The 27,984-nt window shown below is 40.3% G+C and overlaps 1 protein-coding gene across 5 annotated transcripts in view; it reads left to right on the top strand.

Moving 5' to 3' along the window:
• The window catches only part of arap2 (ArfGAP with RhoGAP domain, ankyrin repeat and PH domain 2), a 177,739-nt gene that overhangs the window by 74,004 nt on the left and 75,751 nt on the right, over nucleotides 1–27,984 (top strand). For all 5 annotated transcript variants that reach the window (XM_074698999.1, XM_074698994.1, XM_074698996.1 and 2 more), the window contains exons 11-14: nucleotides 377–576; nucleotides 7,929–8,014; nucleotides 8,130–8,312; nucleotides 18,271–18,445. In XM_074698999.1, the coding sequence (XP_074555100.1) occupies nucleotides 377–576; nucleotides 7,929–8,014; nucleotides 8,130–8,312; nucleotides 18,271–18,445 (644 nt within the window). The remainder of the gene's footprint in view (nucleotides 1–376; nucleotides 577–7,928; nucleotides 8,015–8,129; nucleotides 8,313–18,270; nucleotides 18,446–27,984) is intronic.

Raw genomic sequence — 27,984 nt, 5'->3', positions numbered from 1 at the left:
TTAATTCCCAGAATCAGTATTACATTGGCATTGATTTGTCCATGTAAAATGTATTTCATTGAAAGCTGTAAAGAAACAATATCCTGGAAAAATATCCAACATTAAAACTTTAAAGATTTCAGTAGTGCAGGTGAGGCAGATTGATTTATCTGCCCTGTCCCCTCCTCTTCCCACCTCCTTATCAATATCACCAATCTATTGCAATCACACATAGGCCTACACGCTCAGCACCCCCTAAAACTGCTCCAAATACTACCCCCCCTCCTCGCCCTGCCAAGCTATACTGTGCTGTTTAATTGCTCTCTCAAATCAAATCAATAACAGTGAGCCATGTGTTGGGGTGGTGGTGGTGGGGGCAAAAAATCGATCGTTGCAGCTTCACGGCCGAGTCAGATCGGGAGAAGGAGGAGTGGATTGAAGCAGTCCAGGAATCGATCGCAGAGACACTCTCCGACTATGAAGTGGCAGAGAAGATCTGGTTCAACGAGGCCAACAGGAGCTGCGCCGACTGCCACGCCCCGCAGCCGGAGTGGGCGTCCGTCAATCTGGGTGTGGTCATCTGTAAGAAGTGCGCAGGTAAGGACTCAACACGCCAAGTGTTTCCCACCTTGTGATGCACACCAGGAAGCACATGCAGGGCACATTAAGAGCCTCAGGGAGAGGGGTCAGGGTTTGACGACTGACAGGAAAAATTATCAAATTATTATTACTGTTGTATCTGATTCAGTTCTCTGTCTGGACGTAGTTTTCTGGCTCCTTTATTATAAACAGGGTGTCGTGCACAACAGTGTGTTTGCGGGTTTTTGGTTTGGGAGCGTTTTTGGTTTATTGACACATGTTTAATAGAATTGAATTGAATTGAATAGAATGTAAAATACTTAATTTATCCCCAAGGGGAAATTCAGGAGGAGTCACAGCAGCAATCAAGAAACAAAAGTAAGAAAGTGTATAGAAAGTGCAAAAAGCTTCAAAAGAAAATAGATGATGACAGCTTGTCCATCATTCTCCAGTTCAGCCAGTCTCCACCTCCACAGGGTCCAGGACTGAGCTTCTTCAGCAGTCTGTTCAGTCTCTGTCTCCTGGATCCTGTCTGCTCACAGCAGGTGAAGCTCTTCCAATGTGGCGTTGGTGTTAGCTCTGTTAGCCATGTCTTGGAATAGCATGATGCTACTCTGCCCGCTTGTATTCCTAGCTTGTCCATCTTATTGGAGATAGATCTTATGTTCCCAGTAACGATGGATGGAAGGACAGGTCGATGTCGTCACTTCTTAGCTCACACCTGAGAACCAGCACGTCGTCCTTACCTCCTCCTCACTTTGTGGGAAACATCCGGCCTTGCACCAGTTAGCATTGACATGGTACAGGCTGCTAACAGCTGAGTTCACATGTAAACAATGCAGCCATGATTACATGTAGGATCTCCAGACAAACACAGGAGAAAAGTAGTAAAAATATCACTGAAGACAAAAAAAGGCTGCATTTCTCTTTTATAAAGAGACGTTTACCACCCGAAAAATGTGTTTTTTGCTGGTTAACGCTTTCATAAACCATTATACTCCACAGTGCTTCTAGGACCTCAAACATTAGGGTCTGCTCATGACTCTGCCTAGACAGTGGCAGAGTAGTTGAAATACAGTTTTCTTTTAAACACCATCATGAGTAACATTTGGTTTGGATTTTTAAGGCTGTAAATTATGAAAACTCCAAAGAATTTTTTGCCTCAGTTGTAAATTCTCTTGCTTTTGTTTGATTATTTTCTACATTTTTGAATTTAGAGGTTAAGTGAAAGAATGGAAACAAAAGAGACGTTTCCGCTTACAGACAGTTAAGACATAACATCTGAGTATAAGAGCTTGTTAGGACTCAATCAATGATCTGTGTGTGGGGATTCAGGTCTTTATTGGTGTGTGTGTGTGAGGAGGAACTCTGACCCTGAGGCTCGTCTGGAGGAAGCTCTCAGGTGATAAGCCACTTTTGGGACTTGGCGTCTGACCTCCGGACTCTCTAATCTATTTGGAGATGCTGGACGGCTCAGATGAAACGACAACAGAGATTAAGCTGCGGGCAAGAACTTGGGGGATCCCAAACTGCTTCTTGACCTGCCTAACATGATTAAAGCGGGGCAGCAACCATGCTAGATCTGGAGGGAGATCTCTCCGGTGTGTTTTTTCTCCCTTTCCCTCCTCTCCCTGTGGATCTTCTCCAGGCCTGTGATTCCTTCCAGAGTCATAACTTTTAATGCGATTCTTCCCCTCACCTCTGCAAAGCCTGTGTAATTGGTGCGCATCAGATATCCAACATCCCTTTTCAAACAGCCTTAAATGATTTCATTTGCAGGGCTGTTTAATATTACATTTTGTCGACATGCTGGGGAAGAGAGGGTGAGAATCTCACAAGGAGGAAGCTGTCCTCACTCTGCTTTCCTTAAATTAGGTGCTGGTCCGTTCAGAATACCAATGACTGCTCACGCTTTTAATTAGCGCTCTCATGTCATGGACAATAAAGAGAAATGCTGAACAAGAGGAAGAGGAGAGAAGTAATGAGAAGGCTAATGGTGAAAATGATCCCACATTGGCTTTTCCTCTTTTGGTGCCAAGACCGAATAAATTTTAATAGTCCGTGGCTTCCCCTCTTTGATGTGAAGCTATAGACTATTAATAGTTTTTCTTTGTTTGCGTAGAGTTAGAGGACTCTCGAGGTCTGCGTTTTTTCTGCTTCATGAAAGTACAGGCCGTTAAAAAGTAGCTTATACAAGAAAAAGGCATTTAACTCTATAATAACGAGTTCTTTCAAATGGGAGCTAAAACAGGTCCAGGTATGTAGCGGTAAAATGTCGTCAAGTGTCCTCGTCACATACGGACCTTTTGTAACAAAACTAAAAGCATGAAAAGAGTCAAGCAGTCACTTCAAAAAGATCCAATAATTCTGACGAGTTTTTAAGGAAGCGCAGTGCGGAAAAACCTGAGCCATCCGAACGTGTGCTAATGTCATGAGGCGCACGACCCAACCACTAGGTTTTGTCAACAATCACATTATTACAAGTCACACAGTCCTGCCCTCTGGTAGTTGTATTTTAAATTACCGTAATGTCTCTAATGTGAAACTTTTTTGGAGTTACTTTTTTTACCCAATTTTCAGCAGGAACCTTATTTTGAAATATGCATCCTTTAGGTAGTGGAAAACTCGCCTCTGCACTGGAAAAAATGATTTTTTTTCAAGTGTTTTTGTCTTATTTGCAGTAGAAAATGGAATAAGGAAAAAGTAACTTGTATTAAGTTATTATTCTAGTTTCAAGCAAGTTTTGAGCACATTTTTTATTGTTCCATTGGCATTTTTTTTAACTTAATACAAAAATTCATACCTCATTTTTGTCTTTAAATAACTTGAAACAAGACACTTTCCTGGACTAACCAGTTGAATGTGACTCATATCAAGGCTAACAATACAATTTGTGCTTAAAATAAGACAAAAACACTTGATAAGATTTCATTTTTTTGCAGTTTGAGACTTCTGTGTCACCAATATAAGCCAGCCATTTGAATTCAAGATACATGGACACCAGAGCTAGAGCTTCTAACTGAGGTAAAATTGCTTTGTCAATTATTTCGATTTCATATCTAAACTTCCTTTTAGCTGGTGCATGTTTTGGGTTTTGTACTGCTTCAAGAAATTTACCTTTAAATGTTCATCTGTGCATGTCTCAGCCAAAATGCTATCAATACGAGAGGTACTGTACCTTTAAGAGCCAACTCTTGCTAGCATCAAGTGACTCTCCAAGATATCTGTTCTGCCTGCAAAACTCCCTCCTTCAGTATATTTTGGTCTGACATATAATTCTAATAAAGTGAAACATTTCAACCTAACTTGGCTAACAGCTTAGCTAGCTTAGCCAACAGAATAAATTTAGCCAAATTTGCTATTCTGCTATGCACAGACTTTTAAACCTCTACATTTTCACGTGTTGTAGAAATCCCTGAATCTATCTGTAAATGCATCAAAATGGTATGTTCCAAAATAGGTACACTAAATTTGAAATGAGATTTTAACGGGATTTAAACGGGATTTAAACGAGATTTTAACAACTTGCTAAACTGGTGAGGTCATCACATAAAACTCTGCTAACTGGTTCATGTAATGTTGAGGTAGGCACTATAACACTGCTTATAGCTCTGCTCCAACAGGCCCCAAGAGGACTGGCCAATCAGAGGTTGGGGGGTTTGTGGAGCAGAGAACCTTAAAGAGACAGTAGCTTTTTTAAAACGCCTGTGTGAGAAAAATAAGGATTTTTATTTTGAGCTGAGAATCATAAAAAACTATGACAGAGTTACTAGAGCAACAGTGTAAAAAAAAAAAAAAAAAACATTATACCCCTCTTTAAAACTACTACAGAAAAGCATTGACAGAGCTAGTGATGTTGGTTTGTCAACACGATATTTTCATGTTAAAGAAAAGGATTATTTTAAAATGTTCAGAGTTTCAGCTTTAATGGTTTCCTTTTCTTCCAGCTGTTGTTTTTCTTCTTTGATGACTAACTGGAGATAAAAGCTCTTAATGGATATAAATAAACCCATATTCCAAGAAAAAGTTTTCTCCTCTAACCCTGTTTCCGCCCGGATGCTCTTACTTTATCTCTTTGCCCTCTCATCTACTGCACAAATCATTCAACAGGAGGAAATGACATTACCCCCATGGTTTAGAGGCCCATCTCTACACATGTAGTTGCAAAGGACTCCTTCAAACCGGGATGCGACTGTTAGACCCGTAACAGTTTCTATAGCAACACACAAATGCAGCTCTCATCGTTTTGCTTTGTTTCCTTCACACTCATCATTGAGTGAGGGGAAATGGCACCCAAGTACAGAGGGGTTGAGAAAGGGCTCCGTGAACTGTCGCTGGAAAAGTTTTTAATTGGGTCTGATATCCTTGTTGGGGTGTGCGATTTCTTTCATGAAAGCCGCTGTGATGGGAATGCCCTTTTGCGTGTTGTTTTGGTTCCATCGGAGGGATGAAGACATTTACAACAGGCTATTATGTGGGAAGGTTTCACCATGTACCCAGTGACACGTGCACAGGCACAGGCACACTTCTTTCAGCTTCATTACCCTTACACAAGTGAAAATGGTCCTGTGGTGTTGGTATGGCTCAGCTGATGGAGTGTGTTGGTAGAAATGCAGCAGGCGCCAAGAGCAGGATGTTTCCACTGCTTCACAAGCAAAAGCCACCATGTTGCTTTTTGGCCTTTATTTGTCAAGTTGAACTTGGGTGGTCACATGTTTGGGGAACGTTTCCATTTTTGTTCTTTTAAAAATTCACAAACCAAATCCAGAAAACATCCAAAGAAATATTGCAAAGACCAAAAATTCCTTTATAAACATTGCCTCTTTTAGACATCTAACTTTCTTGTAAAGGGACGTGCCACAAAGTTTTGATGCTAATGCCCAGAAACCTTTATGTGAAGGGGGAGAATGGCTATTTGCGCTATCTCACAATTTATCCAAGTATTTACAGCCCAAGGCAGTTAAAGGGGCTGCTTTTGGTCTGAATTTGATGCACAATGCTCATGTCTTTGGCCTTGGAGCTTGAAATAAGAAACCAGGTTCCTGAGGACACCAGGGTTTTGATCCCATACTTGAAAGGGAATAATCATAACCCAGGATCAATGCTTCTATTTTGCACTCAGTGACACTGGTTTCCCAAGGTTCATAAGTTTTATTTGTAAGCTACTCCACACAGACCCCCACCACTGATGATATAAAGTTTGATTTCCGAAATCCTGCCTCTTCTTGATTTGTAATAGGCATTGAAAGGAAGACATGATATATACAAGCAATCTTCAACATAGAGCGCAACATACTTAAAGATCTGTTTAAAGCACAGTAAGCACGGGCCCTGAAAAAGAAATGTGCACAGGCCCTTGAATAGACAGTGGGCACAGACCCTCAAAAGGGAAAATATACATAGGCCACTAAGAGGAGAGTGAGCACAGACCCTTAAATGGTAGTGGGCACAGGCACTTAAAATGACAGGTAGTACAGACTGTTTAAAAGCCAGTGGGTGCAAGCCCTTGATAGGACAGTGGGCACAGACCCTAAAATGAAAACTGAGCAGGCTCTTGAAAGGACAGTTAGATCCTAAAAAGGACAGTGGGCACAGGCCCTTAAATGGACAGTGAGTACAGGACTGTAAGAAGACGGTGTAAACAGGCCCCTTCAAAAGGAAAATATGCATAGGCTGCTAAAAGGACTGTGAGCACGGACCCTCAAATGGTAGTGGGCACAGCTCCTAAAAATGACAGTGGGTTCCCCCTGAAAAGACAGTGGGCACAGGCCCTCAAATGACAGTGGACACAGGCCCTTAAAGGACAACATATGATGTCAGCATGAACTTCAAAGAGGCTGTGAGGGGTTCCAAATTAATCTTTAAAAAGTGACATTTTTAGCATCAATATAGGCCATGTCAAAATGCTACTTTGTAGCTTCCAAATCGGGTTGAGTGGGACCAAATTGATTGAACTTATAGTTTGCTTGTTGTCACATTAGCCCAAGGATGCACCGTGGCACCGGGCTGCTAGTGCTACATATAGCTGGCTACTGACGACCAGTACAAACTTTCAACTTTGCGAGTTGTCATGTTTCAAACAGTAACTGTAACTGAATCCGGTAAAAAGTTATTTGGAAGAAGAAAATTTGTTCCAAAACAAACAGACACCGAGTTAAAAGTCACATTTTTACGACAATCTACACGAGACTCCACGCAAGAAGGTGGCGAGGCAGTCAAATTAAATAGATCCTTCTTATTGCATCTTTAAATTTTTTTTGTCGTACAGCGTTTAATGCCACGTGAATACCCTTTGAAAAGATAACTGGTGCTTGAGTTTGTGTCCATAGCAAAAGTTTCAGGAAACAGAAAATAAAATAGGAATGAAAAATATTGTTTATGTCATCTCAACTTCTGGAGCTTAAAAAGGGGCAACAGAATTAATTTCAGTCTACTTTAAAACCGGTGAAAAACTTGTCACAAGAACTTAAAGGTTGACTGAGCCTTGCTATTACACTGTCTGTGTTGCAGTTAATGTGCTTTATAGCCTCTGCTTCCCTTAAAACTCCAATATGATGGTTACTTCTATTTAATATCCAAAAAATAAAACATGGCTGTTCATAAACTCGCTGGAGGAAACACTTCTCACCAGATATCAACAATAATTTCAGAGTTACTTTCACGTTTTGAATATCTTGCATAATAACAAATTCTGTTATTTCTAGTATCTGCAGAACTGTGTCAACGCGGCCTTGTCTCCGCTCGTGGCCCCACATATTCATTCACAACTGCTCCACTTGAGCACAGATGACAGTAATGAGATCATCTAAATCTAAAATTATCTGCTTTTACACTCAGGACAGTGATTATCATTCACACATAGAGCCAGCTCCTGCCAAATGTATTATGCATGTACACTCTGTCTTTGGCCATAAGCAACCCCAGAAGCCCCTCATTCACCCAAATAAACAGGCCGACCCACAAACACAATGAATTACTCATGATTCATTAGCAATTAATAGCTCTCGTTCTATGCTTTCATTTCCAATTAGGAGTGCTGAGGGGACTAAGTATGTCTGTTGCGACTGAGAGAATGAGCTTCCAGTCATGCTCCGTTTCTCCATCTTGTAACTGCCTGTTATTGTTTACTCCATCGCTCATATGTCGTGTGTATTCACGTGCACTCTCTGGAGTTTTTCGAGCATATATGTAGATGTTAATTTTTGGATTTTCAAATCAGCTTTCCAGGAAATGAAAGGGCAGCCTGACAACCATGCATTTTTGAATATATCTGATCAGAAATATTTTACAAACTCAAGGCTGTTCTGGATTTTTGAGCACATTTTTGTTTGTGCATCAGTGAACTCACGTTGTTGATTCGTGTCTTCCAGGGCAGCATCGTTCTCTCGGTCCAAGTATTTCCAAAGTGAGGAGCTTGAAGTTGGACAGCAGTATCTGGAGCAATGCACTGGTGGAGGTAAGCACTTTATGCTAAGTGAGAGCTAGCTGCTAAAGCTAGCTATCCAACAGCCCTCAAGAAATACTGCACAGTGTACACCATGACTTACCTTTAAACCTCTTACTTACCACAGCTCTTCCTTGAAGTTGGAAACAAGCATGCTAACAGTTTCTGGGCTGCTAACCTTCCCCTGGAGGAGGGACTCTTCAGTGGTGCCTCGACAGAGCAACGTGCCACGTTCATACGCAGGAAGTACAGGGAAAGGAAATACAGGAAGGTCCTGGAAGGATACGATGACATGGAGCAGCTAAACCAGGTACGATTTTGTTAAAGATCAGACATGCAAACGTATTGGTGCCTGTTAGCTAGCTTAAAATCAATACAATTGAAGCTAAAGCTGTACAGTTTTATAAAGGGCAGCTGCCTAAACTGCCATTCTTAGAATGGGTGTAGTAAAGCCAAGTCTTTCACTAACACCCTGATGACCTCTTGAATATGCTAGCATGCTAAAACCTTCCTTGAGTCAGCATTTTTCAATAACCGTCTTCTTTTCTACGTTTGTTAGCTGTGAAAATATGAAATTATTTTAAAGGAGTACTGGGTAGGTTATGTTTCCAAATGTATGTCCAGAATGCTAATTTCTGCTAGCTATGTTGGCTAGAACTAATTAGCTTAAAAACGTAAAGCTTTTAGTGTCTTTTTTTTTCAATGAAGTTATAATATTTGTCCTGATACTGGTAAAGCAGGTGTAGCACAATAATATAGATGGCACAATAATAATTACAATGAGACAGGGGACAAAATTAACAAATTTATAAAACAAATAACAGAATTAATATATATGTTTTATTTAACACTTTACAAGTACACTATAAATGTTCTTACATAAAAGTTCATCAAATAGTGTCAGAAATAAATTCAAATTCTGACGTTACAAGTGCGAAAATATGATTTGCAAGTGCTTCACCGCAAATCTCTAGGGAGGTCAGTCAGCTAGCTAGCAATTGCATCCATTTAGTGGTGTTATTATGGCAAGTAAACCAAGTTCCAGTCGTTCTTTCCAACAAAGTTGGACAAGGGAGTATGTATTTATTGTCAGAGGAGATCGGGCAATATACACCCTTTGCTGTAAAAGTGTGATATGTGTGGCCAAACCTGAAAAAAACTTAAGAGATGAGACTGATGGAATTAGAGTCAATAAAAACAGCGTTAGCAAAGTATGCTAACGTTCAAAACATACTGTTAAGAACCAGGCAACAGAAGGAAGTTGTACCGTTTCTCACTGTGAAGCATGGAAAACCATTTGCTGACGGGGGATACATAAAGGAGACTTTTCTATGGACTGTCCTGTTTTATTTGACGGACTGCCAAATAAAGATACAATTACGTCCAGGATCAAAGAGAGCCCCCTTTCAGCAAGAACTGTTGCTGAAAGGGTTCCCCTGGATTTAGCGTGGCTGTAGATGAAAGTGTAAACGTCAACGATGTCCTATGGTTGGCCATTGTGGCGAGATACAGCAGTTCAGGGAGGAACTTTGCTGGGAGCATGTTCAAATACAGCAAAAATACTGTAAAACAGGTAATTTACGAATTATTTTGTATAAAGAAGTAGGGCTGCGCGATTATCGCAATCGCAATCGCAATGTCAGCACATGCAGTTAAGTAATCGCAAAAGAGGTTATCGCAATCGCAATCGCAATCGCAATGTCAGCACATGCAATTCAGATTTTTCTCCATGATAACCAAGCAAGTCTGTAGACTCATCATGACACAACTTTTTTTATTAAATCACAAGCACAATCGCAATCGCAATATTGTCCACCTAATCGCAAATCGCACCTTTTCCCCAAATCATGCAGCACTATAAAGAAGTAAGTCTTGGCACTTTGGGCATGAGTTTATTCTGAAGAAAAGGTTGCCTACCCCTACTGTACGAAAATAAAGTGTTGGGGTTCCCAAACTGTTCAACTTCTGGAGCTACCGCAATCTCGTAAACGACACTTCTTACTCTCAATGACCGTTTAAAATCAAGGAAGGGGCCAGATTTTAGGCATCAAATCTATCAACATTGATGGAAGAGGTCTGTGTGGGAGGAGAAACTAACACGATTTACAGTCTGTTGATCAGTGGAGTGTGAAATGAAAAAAAAGTGGGGACCGAATATTGAACCCTGTGGAACACCAAATTGAGTATATTGGGAGTTATAGGTACATGCCCTAAAATGATGGTGCTGGAGACCCCCTGCAGTGAGAATACACTAAAAGTCCAACCCAAAATCTGACAAAACAAGAAAAACAACCTAAAGATACTTAATTTTGCTGATCATGAGAAAATTAGACAACCTTAGTTTAAATATTGCTGTGTTTCTTAAGTAACCACCACCACAGATACCAAAACGTTGGAAACAGGTCAAGCTTTTTCTCACATAAGCTTTAACCCCCTGTTTCTACAATATTGTATGAAGTATACAACTGTTTTGCCACAAGCCTCCACTTTGGGAACCATTTGATTCAAGACCTTGTATCTTTTTTTGTCTGCTGCTGAAGCATCTCTCAGCCAAGGCTGCAGCAAAATGCCCCCTCAGCCTGGCAGTGATAAGTGTTAACCTAGCATACAGTTACAGTTTCATCCATACTCCTGAGCAGCACGGTGCATGACATACTCCATTAACTAAACCCACCCAACCTGAAAAACGCCCATATATCCCTGACCTTTTGGCCACCAGTAAAACAGCACTATAAGTCTAAAAACGCCGAAGGGGGAGTGTTATCAATCTAAAGTGTTTGCAGGTTGGCGCTCCGGCCTTCTCTGCCAGTTTGTGGTTCGAGTTTTATTGCTCTGGCTAAAGAAATAAGCCCCCTTTTTTTCACCCTTCCCTTTAAAGATCTTTAAAGCACGAAGTTTCCATCTGCGTCAGCATTTACGCAGATCAGCCTCACTTATATTGTTTTCCTGAGCGGGGAAAGAAAGAATGGAGATGTAGAGGGGAAGAGGGGATGACAGAGAAGAAGGGAAGGAGGGAGGGGGTGAGGAAGAGTTATACTAGCTAGCTAAGTGGAAAAGTGGATTAGGATCCACAACAGAAACGCTTGGGTTGGTTTTATTGCGGCTTTGCTGGCTTTTTACTTGTGTGTGTGTTTGTGTGGGAGTGGGAGTGTGAGGCGCAGACATGCGTGTGAACATGTGTGCTGCTCCACTAAGGATGTGTGAATTTGCTGTTAGAGTGGGAGTGTGTTTTTTCTTCTTTCCCAACAAGAAAGTGTGACATATATAGAGTGTGTGGCTAAAAAGGTTTGGGCAGCGCAGAGGTGTGTAAAGGAATAGGCACCCCTGTCCAACTGCTCGTTAACACCAATTTCTAATCAGCCAATCACATGGCAGCAACTCAAAGCATTGAGGCATGTAGACATGGTTCAAACCGAGGATCAGGATGGAGAAGAAAGGTGATTTAAGGGGCTTTGAACGTGGCATGGTTGTTGGTCCGAGTATTTCAGAAACTGCTGATCTAATGGGATTTTAACCCACAACCATCTCTAGGGTTTACAGAGAATGGTCCCAAAAAGAGAAAATATCCAGTGAGCAGCAGTTCTGTGTGACAAAATGCCTTGTTGATGCCAGAGGTCAGAGGAGAATTGACAGACTGGTTGGAGCTGATAGAAAGGCAACAGTAACTCAAATAACCACTGGTTACAACCGAGGTCTGCAGAAGAGCATCTCTGAACACACAACACGTCCAACCTTGAGGCAGATGGGCTACAGCAGCAGAAGACCACACCGGGTGACCCTCCTGTCAGCTAAGAACAGGAAACTGAGGCTACAATTCACACAGAAACACCAAAACTGGACAATAGAAGATTGGAAAAACGTTGCCTGGTCTGATGAGTCTGGATTTCTGCTCCACATTCAGATGGTAGGGTCAGAATTTGGCCTCAACAACATGAAAGCATGGATCCATCCTGCCTTGTATCAACGGTTCAGGCTGCTGCTGCTGGTGTAATGGTGTGGGAGATATTTTCTTGGCTCACTTTGGCCCCTTAGTACCAACTGTGCATGGTTTAAAGTCCACAGCCTACCTGAGTATTGTTGCTGACCATGTCCATCCCTTTATGAGCACAGTGTACCCATCTTCTGATGGCTACTTCCAGCAGAATAACGCTCCATGTCATAAAGCTGGAATCATCTCAGACTGGTTTCTTCAACATGACAATGAGTTCCCTGTACTCAAATGTCCTCCACAGTCCCCAGATCTCAATCCAATTGAGCACCTTTGGGATGTGGTGGAACGGGAGATTCTCATCATGGATGTTCAGACGACAAATCTGCAGCAACTGTGTGATGCTATCATGTCAATATGGACCAAACTCTCTGAGGAATGTTTCCAGGACCTTGTTGAATCTACGCCACCAAGGATTAAGGCAGTTCTGAAGGCAAAAGAGGGTTCAACCCGGTACTAGCAAGGTGTACCTAATAAAGAGGACGGTGAGTGTAGTTTAGTCACTCTGTCTTTGAAAACACTCACACACACACACACACACACACACACACTACAGGGGGTCAAATCAGGGCAAAATAGTCCCAAGCAACCCAGCCTTATTCTGTATCGTCTCTGGAAATGACCTCCGGTGTCATAGTAATTACTGCAGCCACTAGAGGGTTTACGTGCACGTGCGTGTGTGAGAGAGAGCGTGTGAGAGTGTGTGTGTGTGTAATGATATAAGAAGGTCCTTTGACACCTCCCTATCTCTAGGTCATGTGGCCTGCGGAGACTCAGTGGAGGTCACCAGGATATGAGCTTCTAATGGGGAACATGGGACTGGAGCCGGGGTTAGAGAGAGGGCGTATGAGGAGAAAAATGTCAGAATTCTCAGCGTGAATTATGTAACCCATAGATTCAACTACATCATGAGCTGTTTTACTCTTATTCCATTATTTGATTTGACACTTTAAAGGCTAAATTAACGCGTCTCTCGAGGGTCGTTCGTGACCTCAGAGATATTAAAATGTCTTCATGTGATTTTAAAAAAATTGCATGAATGTCAGAGAGGAAATTGCGCTCTTTGTTCTGGAGGAGGCTCCCGTAGGAATTGGCTTTTATTTTTTCATATTCATACTTGTGTTACGGTAAGTAAGTGTGACAGAGAAGTGGAGCAACACGTCCAATGAGATGAGAATCAGTGTCATTTGTGTTAGAAATAAGCAATTTTTTGGAGGTTGTTTGTGGTTTATGCTAAGATTCGTTGGCTTGTTTTGTTTATTACTTTAGCTCTTGTGACATACTGATCCCTCTGTTAGACACTTCTATCTCTTTGCTTCTTTACACTCACTGGCCAATTTATTAGGTACACCTTTCAACAAGGTCCTGGAAACATTCCTCAGAGAGTTCGGTCCATATTGACATGATAGCATCACACAGTTGCTGCAGATTTGTCGTCTGAACCTCCATGATGAGAATCTCCTGTTCCACCACATCCCAAAGGTGCTCTATTGGATTGAGATCTGGGGACTGTGGAGGACATTTGAGTACAGGGAACTCATTGTCATGTTGAAGAAAGCAGTCTGAGATGATTCCAGCTTTATGACATGGAGCGTTACCCTGCTGGAAGTAGCCATCAGAAGATGGGTACACTGTGCTCATAAAGGGATGGACATGGTCAGCAACAATACTCAGGTAGGCTGTGGACTTTAAACCATGCTCAGTTGGTACTAAGGGGCCCAAAGTGAGCCAAGAAAATATCTCCCACACCATTACACCAGCAGCAGCAGCCTGAACCGTTGATACAAGGCAGGATGGATCCATGCTTTCATGTTGTTGAGGCCAAATTCTGACCCTACCATCTGAATGTGGAGCAGAAATCCAGACTCATCAGACCAGGCAACGTTTTTCCAATCTTCTATTGTACAGTTTTGGTGTTGCTGTGTGAATTGTAGCCTCAGTTTCCTGTTCTTAGCTGACAGGAGGGTCACCCGGTGTGGTCTTCTGCTGCTGTAGCCCATCTGCCTCAAGGTTGGACGTGTTGTGTGTTCAGAGATGCTCTTCTGCAGACCTCGGTTGTAACCAGTGGTTATTTGAGTTACTGTTGCCTTTCTATCAGCTCCAACCAGTCTGTCCATTCTTCTCTGACCTCTGGCATCAACAAGGCATTTTGTCCCACAGAACTGCTGCTCACTGGATATTTTCTCTTATTGGGACCATTCTCTGTAAACCCTAGAGATGGTTGTGGGTTAAAATCCCAGTAGATCAGCCGTTTCTGAAACACTCAGACCAACAACCATGCCACGTTCAAAGTCTCTTAAATCACCTTTCTTCCCCATTCTGATACTCAGTTTGATCTGCAGCAGATCGTCTTGACCATGTCTACATGCCTCAATGCTTTGAGTTGCTGCCATGTGATTGGCTGATTAGAAATTTGTGTCAACGAGCAGTTGGACAGGTGTGCCTAATAAAGTGGCCACTGAATGTAGTAAGTGTCTATAACTCCTGTGATGTTTTCTTGAAGCGTGAACTCAGAAGTAGAACTGTTTGTGCCGTACATACGGTTTATCATCCATATGTACGGAGGGTCTCTGTGTAGGCTGCTGGGTTAAATTGACAGATGCTGTGTTTATATGTGTGTGTGTGCTTAGCCAAGCTGTACTTTCAGTCCCGGCCTGCTTGTTTGCGCCAGATCGATGCAGCTTACCGACTCGGTCCGAGTGCAGTGAAAGGGAAGGAGTTTCACTCGTTGAAAATTCCGCCATTTGCCACTCGACTCCTCCGTTGATCCACTTTGTTGAGGGTCACCGCACGCAGTGTCGCATCAATCGAGCGCACTGATAGGAAGAGACAGACGGTGCCAGACTGTATTCTTCAGGCTCTTTTATCTCTGCTCCTCCGGCCTGGTTCACAGGTGGAGAGTTTGAACAAAAAGCACGACTGCACAGTTTGATATTACACGTCTGAGTCTGACTTCCTGTACCTTTCAGAGGTGACATTCATCATCGTGTATTTATACACACAGAAGTTTGTTTAAGAGGACTGAGAGGTGCTGACCTGCATGAGTCAATGCTGAAGGAAAAGAAAACCTGGCTTATCATCATTGAATCTTTTCTTTTCTAGTCAGCCCTCAGACTACAGACCCACAGGATTAAGAAACTTATGACAAAATTAGAAATGTCAAGTCTGAGAATTCTCCTTATTCATCTCGTATGAATACAAGTATAAAATCAATGAAAGAGATGAAAGGAAAGTGAAGGGGAAATTATTTGAAACTAATTTTAGGCAGATTTTTAATCTCCAACCATAAAGTGTTTTCAAATGGTGTAATCAACTTGAGCTTGGACTTGTTGTACAAAAATGATAAATTACTGCCACGTTTTTTGCTACGCTAATTGGTCGGACTGAGAAAAAATATTTCATAAGATATTGACTTCCAAAAACTGTGGGGTACAAACAGGAGAACATTGTGGTTAGCTAAACTTTATCAGGATTTTCAAAGCAAAAAATCTGTAATTGATCTCAACCTTTGAGTCTGTTCACAGCATTTCCTGTCAGGTAGGTCATGTTCTCTGCTTATAGCATCTTAAAATCACACTTTAGTGAAAGTAAACATATTATGACAGGGTATAACTTTGGTTAAGGGGTAATTAACAGCAAAAATTAGTACATAAGTAAAGATCAGTGTCTTTCAGGGGCATTTGACTGGCTCTGCCAAAAGAACCTCATCTTCCATAAAAACTATGGTACAAACATTTTTGTTTTCATACCTTTGGGTAAATGATGATAAGGATGCTAACTTCTCGTATGGGTCTTGCGCTTATTAGGCGTAATTTTTCAAAATCTCTTTCTTTTTCTTGCTGGCTGAGTCCTTCACAAAGTGTTTTACTGTGCTTGCTTGGTGCATTTTTTCACACTTGTTGGCAGATAGGACATCTTAAAACCATATTTTACCGCACACTTCTATCTCTGTCCATTCAATATTTACATTTGTGTACCTCCAATGTGACCACACATTAAAGTAACTACCCAAACCATGACATCAGTGCAAACACTGTATGCTGTTTGTAGCCTCTCTGATTGCTTAACATGCCAACGTCAAGGTATACATACAAGTAGTAATAACAATAATAATATGTTTTATTTAAAAGCGCCCCTCTTAAAAGAGAAAAGTACATCAACTTCAGCAGCTCTTTAACTTTGGCCCTGTGTCAGAGGTCTGTCGGTGTCCACTCTAAGAATCAGCTTGCTACATTCATCAGGAAAGGGCCTGTGCGATAGGACAACATTAAGCTGGTATTCAGAAAAACCAAGTTGCAGCATAAGTTAGAGTGAGCACAAAGTACCATCTCCTAAGTGAAGCCCAAGTTCCATTTGATGAGGGATGTCAGAGATTGACATCGCAAGAAGAAGACAAACGCAGATGAAGACCATTTCCTTCCCTGTCGGCACGTGGGAACTGTAGACTGTCTTCTACAGATCCCCAGTACCAAATGGTTGCTGGCTCTGCCCTAACAATTGGAAAATCCTAGTCTTTTAGGGCTACTAGGAGCGACACAACGAGGCCTGAACAATTAATCGAGCTGAAACCAACATCACAGTGTAGTAGAATGCAGTTTATCAAATCACAAGGTTGCAATTATAATAAATAAATAAATAAATAAATTAAATAAATACATAAATGAGAAAGTTTCATGTACACAGACCTGGGGGGAATATAGTAACTTGTATTTGTTCTTTCTTAAAACCTGCAAAGTCAATGCTGTTTGTTATGGCTAAAATATCACATGCTTACACGGCTTAAAATTAAATCTAACAGCTAATATTCTGCTGTGATTGTAATGGTTAAATAAAGATTCATGCATCAGTTTGTCTCATTTCATCGTAACATGTAACCCCGAGCCTACAGGAAAGAATTATTTATGTTAACAGTATTATTTGTCATGATGGTCATACTATAGAATCAATAGTACAAAAAAAATATTTTAATTTTTTTTTTTTAATTAAAAAAATAAATAAAATAAAAATAAAATAAAAATAAAAAGTAAAAATCACATGCTTAATCCCAATATTGGTTAAAAAAATTGTTATGGTTAAAGAAAAAAAAAATCGCAAGTACATTATTTTCCGAAATCATTCAGTCCAAGACATAGCCCTGTTGGCTGACTTGGTTGGGTCAGTCAACTCTGGTTTGTGGAATGAATAAACAATCTAATTGACAAAATTTCCTAATTCTCTAGACATCCAATCCACTAAATAACTCCAAACTAGAGTCAACGGCAGATTTAGCCATTTGGCATCGTCAGAGAGGTCTGGCAATGGACATAATCTACACACTCAGCTCTGCAGCTCATCCCACAAATGTATGTCTCTTACGAATGTGTCACAATTAAAAGGAGAAACACACAAGTTTCCTTTTAACATGAAAATAATTAAAATGTTCCTTTAAAGCATTTTTTTTATTGTCAAGAGGGCTTTACAACATTTTCATGATTAAATTTGATAGTTATGGATCACATTCTGCATTTCTTTCTCTCAATTTTCCATTAAAGATTCTATAAAAGCTGCATTGTCAGTGTGTTACTCACTGTGTATGCTTCATGTATCCCCCTGCCTCAGCGTGCTCCTCTGTTTGCTCCGTTCATTGCTATTCAAGCCTTTATCTCCACTTTCCTCTTCTTGGAAATTGTTGGTTTCATTATATTTAATATGGCCCATTTGTCCTGTTCTTATTTGCTATATTCCTCCTTTTTTCACAGGGATTAGAGATTTAATGATTCCCACAGGGAGTATTAAATTTTGATCTTATTTTAACTTCTCTTTTGAGATCAGCGGGCGGAACTCAATTCTAAACTTTATATGGTTTTCTGACGCCGCTTTATAGACTCTTTGTCCTCTATCAACCTGGAACGCACAAATACACACACCGCGCGACACCAAGCTGCAACACACACCATACTTTCATTTCAAGGGATTTTCACTGATGCATTGTCTGGAGTGTGAAATTTTTAAAGGTATTAATCCAGCTATTGAAAGCTACTTAGAAATGCAATGAGCTGTGACTGCACTTACTCACCCTTTTATTAGCCCATAGCACCAGAAAACATTAAGTGACAGGTGGACTCCTATTTATAAGATTTGTGACCACTAAAGGCAAATCAGGTGTCAAAATAATGCATACAGTATTATTTCACTCGTACTCTATGGAAGATTTTTATGAATAGTATAAAAACATTATTAGACAAAGCAGAGGTTGAGAATAGAAATACCTCAGGTGCTCTTTTGTTCTGGGTTTTTTTAGGCTCTGTGTGCAGCTGTGGTGTTGCCTGACGTGCTGAAAACCATGGAGCTGTTGTTCAGTGGGGCAGATGTTATGTGCGCCACTGGGGATCCAACCTTCTCCACCCCGTATCTCCTGGCTCAACGTGCAGGGCAAAGACTACAGATGGAGTTCCTGCACCAGAACAAGCTCTCTGGTAAGTGGCTGTGGATACCTTCTTGAGCTAAGCATGCTAGGTCTAACAATTAAAGATACGCCACATGAATTTTATTCCCCACAGCAGCTCTGTGGTGCCACTTCAGAAACAAGAAAAAAATAAATAAATAATAATAGTAATAATAAACATTTTTAAAACAGGCACTGATAGAGTTTTGCCTTTCATGGTGATGCTAACTCCCAAAGCCATGGTTCCCAAAGTCTCTTGATTGGCTGATGTTTAAATAATACTTTCCCAGAAACTTCTTGAAGGATCTCTCTGTCCAGAAACAAATAAGAGTCATATAAACAAAGGGGTTAAGACCAAAAGATAAACAATTTACTTCTTACATCAGAAATTAGCCCACTTACTAGCCGACAGTAACCAGTAGTGACAAAATTTCCTCCACGAAATTAAGCTACTGCACTTGTGCCAGCAGCCTAGTTAGCTTATCATGCTAGCTTTGAGAACATTGGCCATTATTAACTTTTAAAACCTAGTTAGCCCATATTAGGCTGTCTTTGTCTGGTTCGCTCCCTAGCTAGTTCATTATTTATTGCAATATGATGCTAACGGTCTACTGAATTTGGCTACCATATCTGCTGGTTAGTATACTAAGTAAGGGTCTACTTTTAACAACACTAGTTTGCTAGCAGCATAATTACAAATTTGGTTGTTCACTAGACATCAAAATTGCCCTAACCCCACCAAATGAAGCTACTGTACTTGTACTTATAAGCTTGTTAGCTAAATATGTTGTATTGTATCATATTCACAAAAAACTTATTTTAAATCAGATGCTAGCTCCCTAACTTCCAGTCATTGAACAGTAGCATTAGCTAGCCCACTAAACCTAGTGACTTCATTTATAAGATGGTTAGTTTGATTGCTAAAGTTAAGGGTTGCATTCAAGAAGACAAACTATCTACTATAGTAACAGGTGATCTCATTAGCTGGCTAGCATAACATGCTAAAGTAGAACTAGCAAGTTTGTTTCATCAACTTTTCAAAATACTGTTTTCTCTGAATAATTTATGCCAAAGAAACTCATAATTAACAGCAATAACAAGCCAACCTTACCATATAAGGCTACTGTGCCTGTAAGCTAGTTAGCTTGACATGCTAAAGTCAGGGTGTACACTCAAGTAGATAAGCTTTATTAAGTGTAAAAAAATATTTGATCATGAGTTAGCTTCTTTACTGGCTCTCTATACACTGTAGTAACAGGTGACACCAACAAAATTAAGCTACTGTATTAACAAGCTTGATAGCCTAGCATGCTAAAGTAATGTACAACTTAGAAGATTTTCTTTAAATTAGGAGTTCCCCCTTTTTAGATTAGCGTAGATATTACCAACTAGCTCATGATTATTATCAAGCTAATGCTGCTATGTAAGGATGCTATACCTTTAAGCTAGTTAGCCAAACATGCTAAAGGTACTGTCTACTTTCTGTTTGCTTTCGTTAACCTTTATTGCATAGAGTGGTGGGTACATTAGACAATAATACCTCCAGTTCCCAGCGTGTTACTTTCATTTATCACTCTTGGCTCCTGAAAATATGAGGCAGTTCCTCTAACAACAAATAAAGTTTCAGCTTTGATGCAGGAAACTTTTCCATTGTTCAGCTCAGGTCAGGTGTTGGACTCCAGAAGTAGCTATGGCGCAGACTGAGGCACATTTCCTGCTGGTCAGGCTTGAAATGAGAAGAAAGGAAAGGCTGACTCACTCATGAATTAATGGTGGAGCCTTTAAACTAGGTGTGCGATTTGGCTTTTACAATCATGGTACCACATACACTCAGCCCAGTTGTCTTTGTTCTTTAATAAGCCAATCATGTTTAGAAACCACACTGCACGGTTCCTGCGATGTTTATAAAAAGCACAGTGGGAGGTTTTTCTTTCCACTCTCATGAATATGAAATCATGGCAGAAAAACCCTCAAATTTGTAACCCGCCACATTAAGCTGAGAAATTCCAACTTTACCCAACTCCTGTACGTCGGCGGCACCGGGCAGATGTGATGTTTCGCTGCCTCCACATGCCGGGTGTGTTGTGTTTGTGTGGTTCCACGCGGGGCTGATGATAGGAATGTATTAGATTAAAGGAGCGGGAGAGGCCGCCGACTCGGGCCATGGGGAGACTTTCTCAGGGACCGTGTTTTACATAATATATGCACCGCATCTGTGCACACTCGCCTGCACCGAGCCTGTTAGGGAGTCCTAATTGCTAGTTTGGTTCACCTGGTCACTATGGCGATGGCCATTACGTCGAAGTGTGTGAGAAGATACGCATTCACACATTGTTGTGTCTTTTATTGCCCATTTTAAACATGTGACACTCAGGTAGTGTGTGTGCTCATTAGGTGTCTGGGAGTAGTAGGGCTTCATCATTAACTAACAGACGAATGTCGCACAAACTATGTTCTCCCTGTTAGGGCGGAAGTCTGACTAAAACTGGCTGACTACTGCAAGCAGGAAGGATCTGTATCATGGAGGTTACCTGACAGAGTTATGTTAAATAGTACGCCACTAAACAAAGAGCAAAAAGTGAAGAAAGTGTGTTTGGTGTTTTAGTTGTTCCCTTTAAATGGCACCACATAGTTGTGCAAGAAATTTTTTTAAATCACTTATTTCTGCTGTTGCTGCTGACGTGATAACGTTATTTTTTCGCCTCTTAGGGACTTTTAGGACAGCCAGTAGCTATTTACCTGAGCAGGTGGTCAGAGTTGGGATCTAGCCTTTGGCAACTTTTCTGTTACTCCCCACTCTACCCCCATTTTCTACTCTTCCTCCTCTTTAATTAAAGGCATAAAAGACCTATGCAATAACTGTTGAAAAGAACAAGTAAAAAGAACATGTTTGGTTTTGCATTGGCGCAAAGGAGCAAAGTTGGAGCCATGTCATTGCGTAAACGTAAAACATCAGAAAAAAAAAATTGAAAAATCAATATGTCTGGATTTTTTTGTTTGACAATATCAAAATCAGGATTCTTTGTCAAAAAAACAGATTATTTTCAAATTCATATTCTTCATTTCAGTCTTTGTTTATAAACTGGATTGGAAAAAAGTTACCACTTTTCTCCAGCAGAGGGCGAAATGTTTCTCTCTGACTCACGCAATGTGCATTTTATGGGAAAATATGGCTCCTGATAAAGTCTGTAGACATTATCATTATTATTATTTAACTTTTTCACATGGTCTGGTTTTAATAAAGCAAACTAAAAATCGCAAACATTGTAAATATTGAAGACTTGCAATTTAAATCTAATCGGCTCCCCCCAAAAATCATAATAGAATCAAAACGCAAGAATACCATATTGTCCGAGCTCTAATATGATATGATATGGTATAATATGATACAATACTATACAATAGGATACAATATGAGATGCAATAAGACACCATATAAAACAATAGAACAACACCTAACAGTATGAAATGGTCCTACAAAATGCAATACAGTAAGATGAAAAGAATGCAAAGCAATGCGCTGCGACAAAACACGACACGGTACAATATGATATAATACCATTTGACAAGACAACATCATAAGGTATGGTGCACCAAAAAGAAAGGTTACAACAGGCTATGATACATTAAAGTATGATGTAATACAATAAGACCATAGACTGCCTGTTTCTGAAACTAAGTTTTGATACAAGTCCACTGGTGGAGCAATACTGGAAGTAGGTCTGGCTTTGAGGCTGTAAATATGTTTTGTTTTGTTTTTTTTTGTTGTGAAAACTGCTTTTTTCTTTGGCTTGGTGTGTATGTGACCTCAGGTACTTCTGGAGCTAGCCTCAAGTGGACACTGGAGGAACAGCAGGTTTTAGCACTTCAGCGTTGTCTCGTAATTTTAGACCAGAGATTACCACTTGGATATGGCACGGTTTAAAATATGATAAAATTCAACATCTGGCATGATTATGATATGATGAAATATGTCACAGACTTTCCCATATGATATGATAATAGCATGTAGTTTAGTATGATGCGGTTTGACAGCTGCACTTAATACAGATACAGTCCCAACAGCAATGTGAACGTAATCCAATATGGTTTTGTGGCTACATTACAGAAATACATCTGTCCCTTGTTACCTTGTTTGTTTGTGGCCGTAACTTCAACTATGAAATCAGACTGAGGCCTCTAAAACTCTAAAACAATGCTGAACTCAGTTTTGTCCTCAATATTGGCTGCTATCTGGATCCTTTTATTCCTCCCTCTGTCAACACAATACTCCGCAGTAGGGATGGTGTCATATGGGTATTGAATTGTTCCCGCTCTCTGCCAGACACAACTCTGCACACAACAACTGAAAAAGTTCAAAAGTTCTGTTTAATCAAAATGTCTTTCTCGGCACACTCTGGGGGCTGCATGTTCTACAAACAATGCGAGACGCCGTTTTCCACACAGCTCTGCATGGTGTGACAATGTGTCCAGCAGTGCGAGAGTGTCAGACAGAGTTTGGACTGTCTTTTGTCCAGAGCCGTAATCTTTTTAGTACAGCATGGCATGTACTGAAGTTACACGTACTGGAACATCTCCATAGATTAGATTAAGGAGGGGGAGTTCATTTATTTCAATCATTTCATTTAAAAAGTGAAACTCAGGTATCACATGGATTTGATACACACAGTGAAATATTTAAAGCATTTACTTCTTCTAGCAGCATTCTGCTCTTTGGGTCTGGTGTCTTTCATATTTCTAAACCCCAATAGAATCTAAAAAGGGCGAGTTTGCTAACCAATTAGGTACAGTAAAATATTAGTCGTTAAATCAGCTTTCAGTTATTTTGGCAGTGTGGACAGGAGCCAAGTCCTGCTGGAAAATAGAATCAGCTTCCCAGAATGTGCAAGTAATGGAGGCTTTTGGAAGCTTTTGGAGCCTCACCTTTCTCATTTACCCTTTTATGACAGAGCTGGTGCCAACGCTAGCTCCAGGCAGTTTGCACCATTGACTGTATATAAAGTGGACAGCGCGGCTTTGCCACTTACCAATTTACGGTTTTGAAGCCAAAATACCCCTGTCACAGGCGCCGCCATTGGCAGCTGTTGTGCAGCCAGAGTCTGCGCAGTAGAGACTGTGAGGGACTTGGGATCTGAGTGGAGCCAGGTGACAAAAATGGTATAATTTCTCAACCTATTTTACAACCCCCCCCCAAAAAAAACAAAAAAAACAAAAACAAGAACAGCAGCTGTCAGTCATTGTTAAATGTGACGTAAAGCCTCATTTTTAACCTCTTCAAACTAATGAAAACGAAACTTTTCAGAAAAAAAGAGGACCTGGATACGAGGCAAATTGCAAAATAATATCTTCAGATCACCACAACAATTCTATTTTTTTTACAGTCTATGGTTTGCACTGACAAAGCACCAGCTCCAGGTGCTAAAAACTGGTACCTGGGAAACACCAGCTCTCTTTTAGTATTTAACATAGTTTTTGTGCTTTTGCCCTAAATGCCATAAAATGCCTGAAATGTTAATTCAGGAAATGGGGGCTACTTGTCTAATGCAACATTTCCAGTAAAAAAAATTGCTTGGATTACTTTTCAATAACAATTATAACAGTATTAGAAGTAGTAATACTATGTGAAACAGAATAATTAACACATGTCAGTGTTAATTATTCTTCAATTTCATCAATGATTTACACAACAATAATGGAAGAAAACAGTGCTGTTTTTTGGAACATACCATGAGGGCACCTTAAGAAGTTCTGGTGTATTGTATCGTATCGTATCGTATCGTATCCTATCGTATCGTATCGTATCGTAGCCTATCGTATCGTATCGTATCCTATTGTATCGTATCCTATCTTAACGTATCGTATCGTATCCTATCGTATCCTATCGTATCGTATCGTATCCTATCGTATCGTATCCTATCGTATCCTATCGTATCCTATTGTATCGTATCCTATCTTAACGTATCGTATCATATCCTATCGTATCCTATTGTATCATACCCTATCTTAACGTATCGTGTCGTGTCGTATCGTATCTTGTATAATATTGTATCGTATCCTTTTATGTTATTTCTAGTTGTTATGCCGTTCATTGATATCCAGTTGTAGGTATCACATAATTTATATCACATCATTGATAACGCTTTGGGGTATCCTAATGTATTTTATCATGTAGTACAGTATCATAGCGTAACAAATGCCGCTGTATAGTGCTTTGTTATGTGGTAGTGCATCATATTGTTGCACCCTTATTTACTTTTCAGACTTTTCAGTCTTGTCCAATTTAACATCTATTTGATGTTATTCTATGTTTCATTTTGCTGTCTTGTACTGTGCTGAATACAGTTTTCCTAATTAACAGTTATCAGAAAACCTATATTATTCTCCCTAACTCAAAAGCCTTAACTCACTGGTTTCCCATGAATGTTGCTTGTGGTTTGTAGAAATGGAAATAAAACATAAACTCTTCTTTTCCACTGGTTATCTGCATCCAAACAAAGCTGTCAGCGTCCCCACACTCCGCAGCGTCTCGTTTGCTGCTCCAGTGTCAGACCACATCCACTGATGTTGGAGCATTGCCACTTCATTAGCTCCTTCTCTCTGCATGCATGTGAGCCTCGGCGGGCCTTGTTCTCCCTCCTACACCTGCTCGTCCCCCAAAAGCAACCTGGGATATCGAAGGAGCAGGTTCATTTACATATCCCCATCCCAGATTCCATTAAAAAAAAAAGCCAACAGCAGGTCTCTGAGGCGGTGTCTCTTCGCTTTGTAGCGACCCTTGAGGGCAGCTTCGATGATGGATCCATCCCTTATAGTCAAGAGCTTCCACTGCTGTGGTTTCTTGTATATTTTCAGGGTCCTTTATCATTTTTTACGACAAATGTATTCCCAAAAGTTACACTCGAGAGACTCTATGGCTCCATAAATGAAAACGGGCATGAAAAATCTACATAGAGAAGGTCTTTCTTAGTCTTGTGCTGGACCCTGAGACCTGAAAAGTTTTGAAAAACAGAAAAATGATGATGGGAAAAATACTTTGCTCTGTGTATTGGAAACACACACTGCCTAACTGGGATATTTCTCCTGATAATCTATTTTGGCACAACTCATGTCTGGCCATGCTGTCACCCGTCTGTCCTGTCATTCGCTCGAGATGACTCTGTGATGGATGTGACACCAGACACTAAATGCTTCAGGGACCGTACTTTGAAATGTGTTGACACGTCTTTAGAATACCAATTAACAGTTTCACTTCTTATATCTGTACGTGTGAGCTTAAAGAGCCAGAGCTTTAAAATATCTCTTCATAAAAGCATCTGCTGTGGGACAAAACTGTAAATTAAAATCCACCTAACACCCTAATGTGTCTCCTGAATCCCAAAGTGTCAATTTCATCTATTTTCAGCCATAGAGCTCTGTTTGCTGGCTGTGACTTCCAGGTTGTTGCATGAATAGAAGACACAGAGGAGCTTTTTGGCCACTAGTGTCCAGCTTTGGTCCTTGGATTGGTCACTCTCTGTGCTGGTGCCATGGATCCATGTCCCACTGGAGAGACAACCTGGTAATTGGTTCTTAAATGGTGCAGGTGTCTGCATTTACAACCTTGTTCCACCTGATGCTTGACCAATACACCAATACTCTATCACACAGGTTTGTGCAAGTGTATGAAATGATAAGATATAAAAAGCCTCATTGGCAAGAAAACATGCTCAACCATGCATCCAACCCCAATTCTATAAAAGTTGGCACCATTTGAATCATCAAAACAGAGTTTGAATGTTTGCAATTTAGTTTAACACTATGTTTAAACCAGGGGTGGCACTATGGGTGGGCTCAAAGGTCCCAGGCCCACCCTGAAATTTTCTTATATTATATAAAAATATATAGATTTTTTTTTTTATTTGGTTTCAAAAAGAGCATGGTAAAAGAAAATCACTTCTCGTTTTTTTGTTTTTTGTTTTTGCGTCAGTTGTGCTATCTTTGTAAAATGAGCCGTTATTTAAGCCTTAAAAAAATATAAATAATAATTGAAACGTTCAGTTTTATGTGGGCGGGATCAAAACATTATTTTGGGAAAAAAATGAAAATTTTTATTTATTGTATTTAACCGTGGTAAATGTCCACACTCTTATAGCTTATAATGCAAAAATGAAAATAAAAGTGAAAAAAGCAACCAAATCCACTTAAAAAACCACACACAGCAACATTATTGTCCGTCATTTTTATTAATTTAATTAATGATTTACAAACTTTTGTAACTTAAGGCCCAGCAAAAAAAATTTTCGGGCCACTTAAAACTGAAACCATGGTTCTGCCCCTGATTTCAACAAAAAATGGTATCAAAATTAATATACCTAATTTTGAATCTCAAAATTTTAAGAATCATTTTAGATTGAACACATCTATAAAAAATGGGACAGGCAACTCCCAACTTGGCGTAGTCTTTAGTGTTACTCGTAAAGTTGCCAAGAAAACAGTGATTTCTTCCTCTTAAGTTAGTGATATCATTAAAAGAGTTAGATAATCAACACCAAAGGATACGATTTCAAAAAGCTGCCACTTTCCCAGAACTTGGGAAAGCTGGGCTGAAGTGAAATCAGAAAATGCCCCGTGGAACTAATAATCTAAATCTTGCATTTGTTTAGGAAAACATGGATGCTGATGGAATTGCCCGGCTCGTCATAAGCTCTCAATACAGAGTCCAGCACATGTGACGGCTTGTGTGCTCAAGGCTAGTTTGGATAGCTTTGGATAGCTGGGAAGGCAACGCCAATGCTAAACAGTGTTAGGAGATTTTGGGGCGACATATGGTGTCCTCTAGACAATGTCGTACATTTTTCAGCAAGTCAATGCCAAGCTACATTCTGTGCGTGTTATAACAGCATGGCTCTGTAGAAGAAGGTCTCCAGAGTGGATTTTTTTTTTTATACGCTTCTGCCACCTTTGCGTTGTGCTTGTGCTGCTCAATCTGCTAAATCTGCTGACTGTCTTTCAACAAAATGAGCATCTGTTGCTCCATGCCTGCCCTTAGCATTCACCAATACACCACATGATCGGCTTGACTCTACTTCAGTGGAGATCTACCAAACATCTGGACAAGACAATTATAGCACCACCTACAGGCCTGGCATGCTCACTACAGCGTTTTCAGTCCCTCTGAGTGTCCATGTAAACCCAGATTTTTTCACTTCGTTTTAACGTTTTTGGATGAAATGTTGTCGTGTATACGGGGCCTGAATAAAAAAATGGATGGCGCGCCTTCATCACCACTTGTAAAAATTGAAGCCAAAATATCCCCTCACTGGACGCAGACATATTAGGCTGATGAGGGAATTTGGAGAATAGGTACTTGCTGATCAGTGGGGAACTAGCTGGCTGAGGTGCTCAACTTACGTAACATCTGTTCGCTAACCAAAGCACACATTTTTGTTTTGCTAGTAACATGTTCTACCATTGAGCCCCCTCTACTTAGCTAATCCGGCAGATCACGCTTGGTGAACTGGTATTTCTAAAGACACGCCATCGTTCATGACGCAAAATCTATTTCTTAAAGCATTTTTAACTAATTATAAA

This window comes from Halichoeres trimaculatus, unplaced genomic scaffold (assembly GCF_033239565.1).
Source record: "Halichoeres trimaculatus isolate MK-OKI-2021-1 unplaced genomic scaffold, fHalTri1.1 fHalTri1_scaffold_22, whole genome shotgun sequence".
In the NCBI taxonomy this organism is placed as follows: Eukaryota; Metazoa; Chordata; class Actinopteri; order Labriformes; family Labridae; genus Halichoeres; species Halichoeres trimaculatus.
The sequence above is the reverse complement of the archived record's forward strand: the minus strand, read 5'-3'. Positions and strand labels throughout refer to the sequence as shown.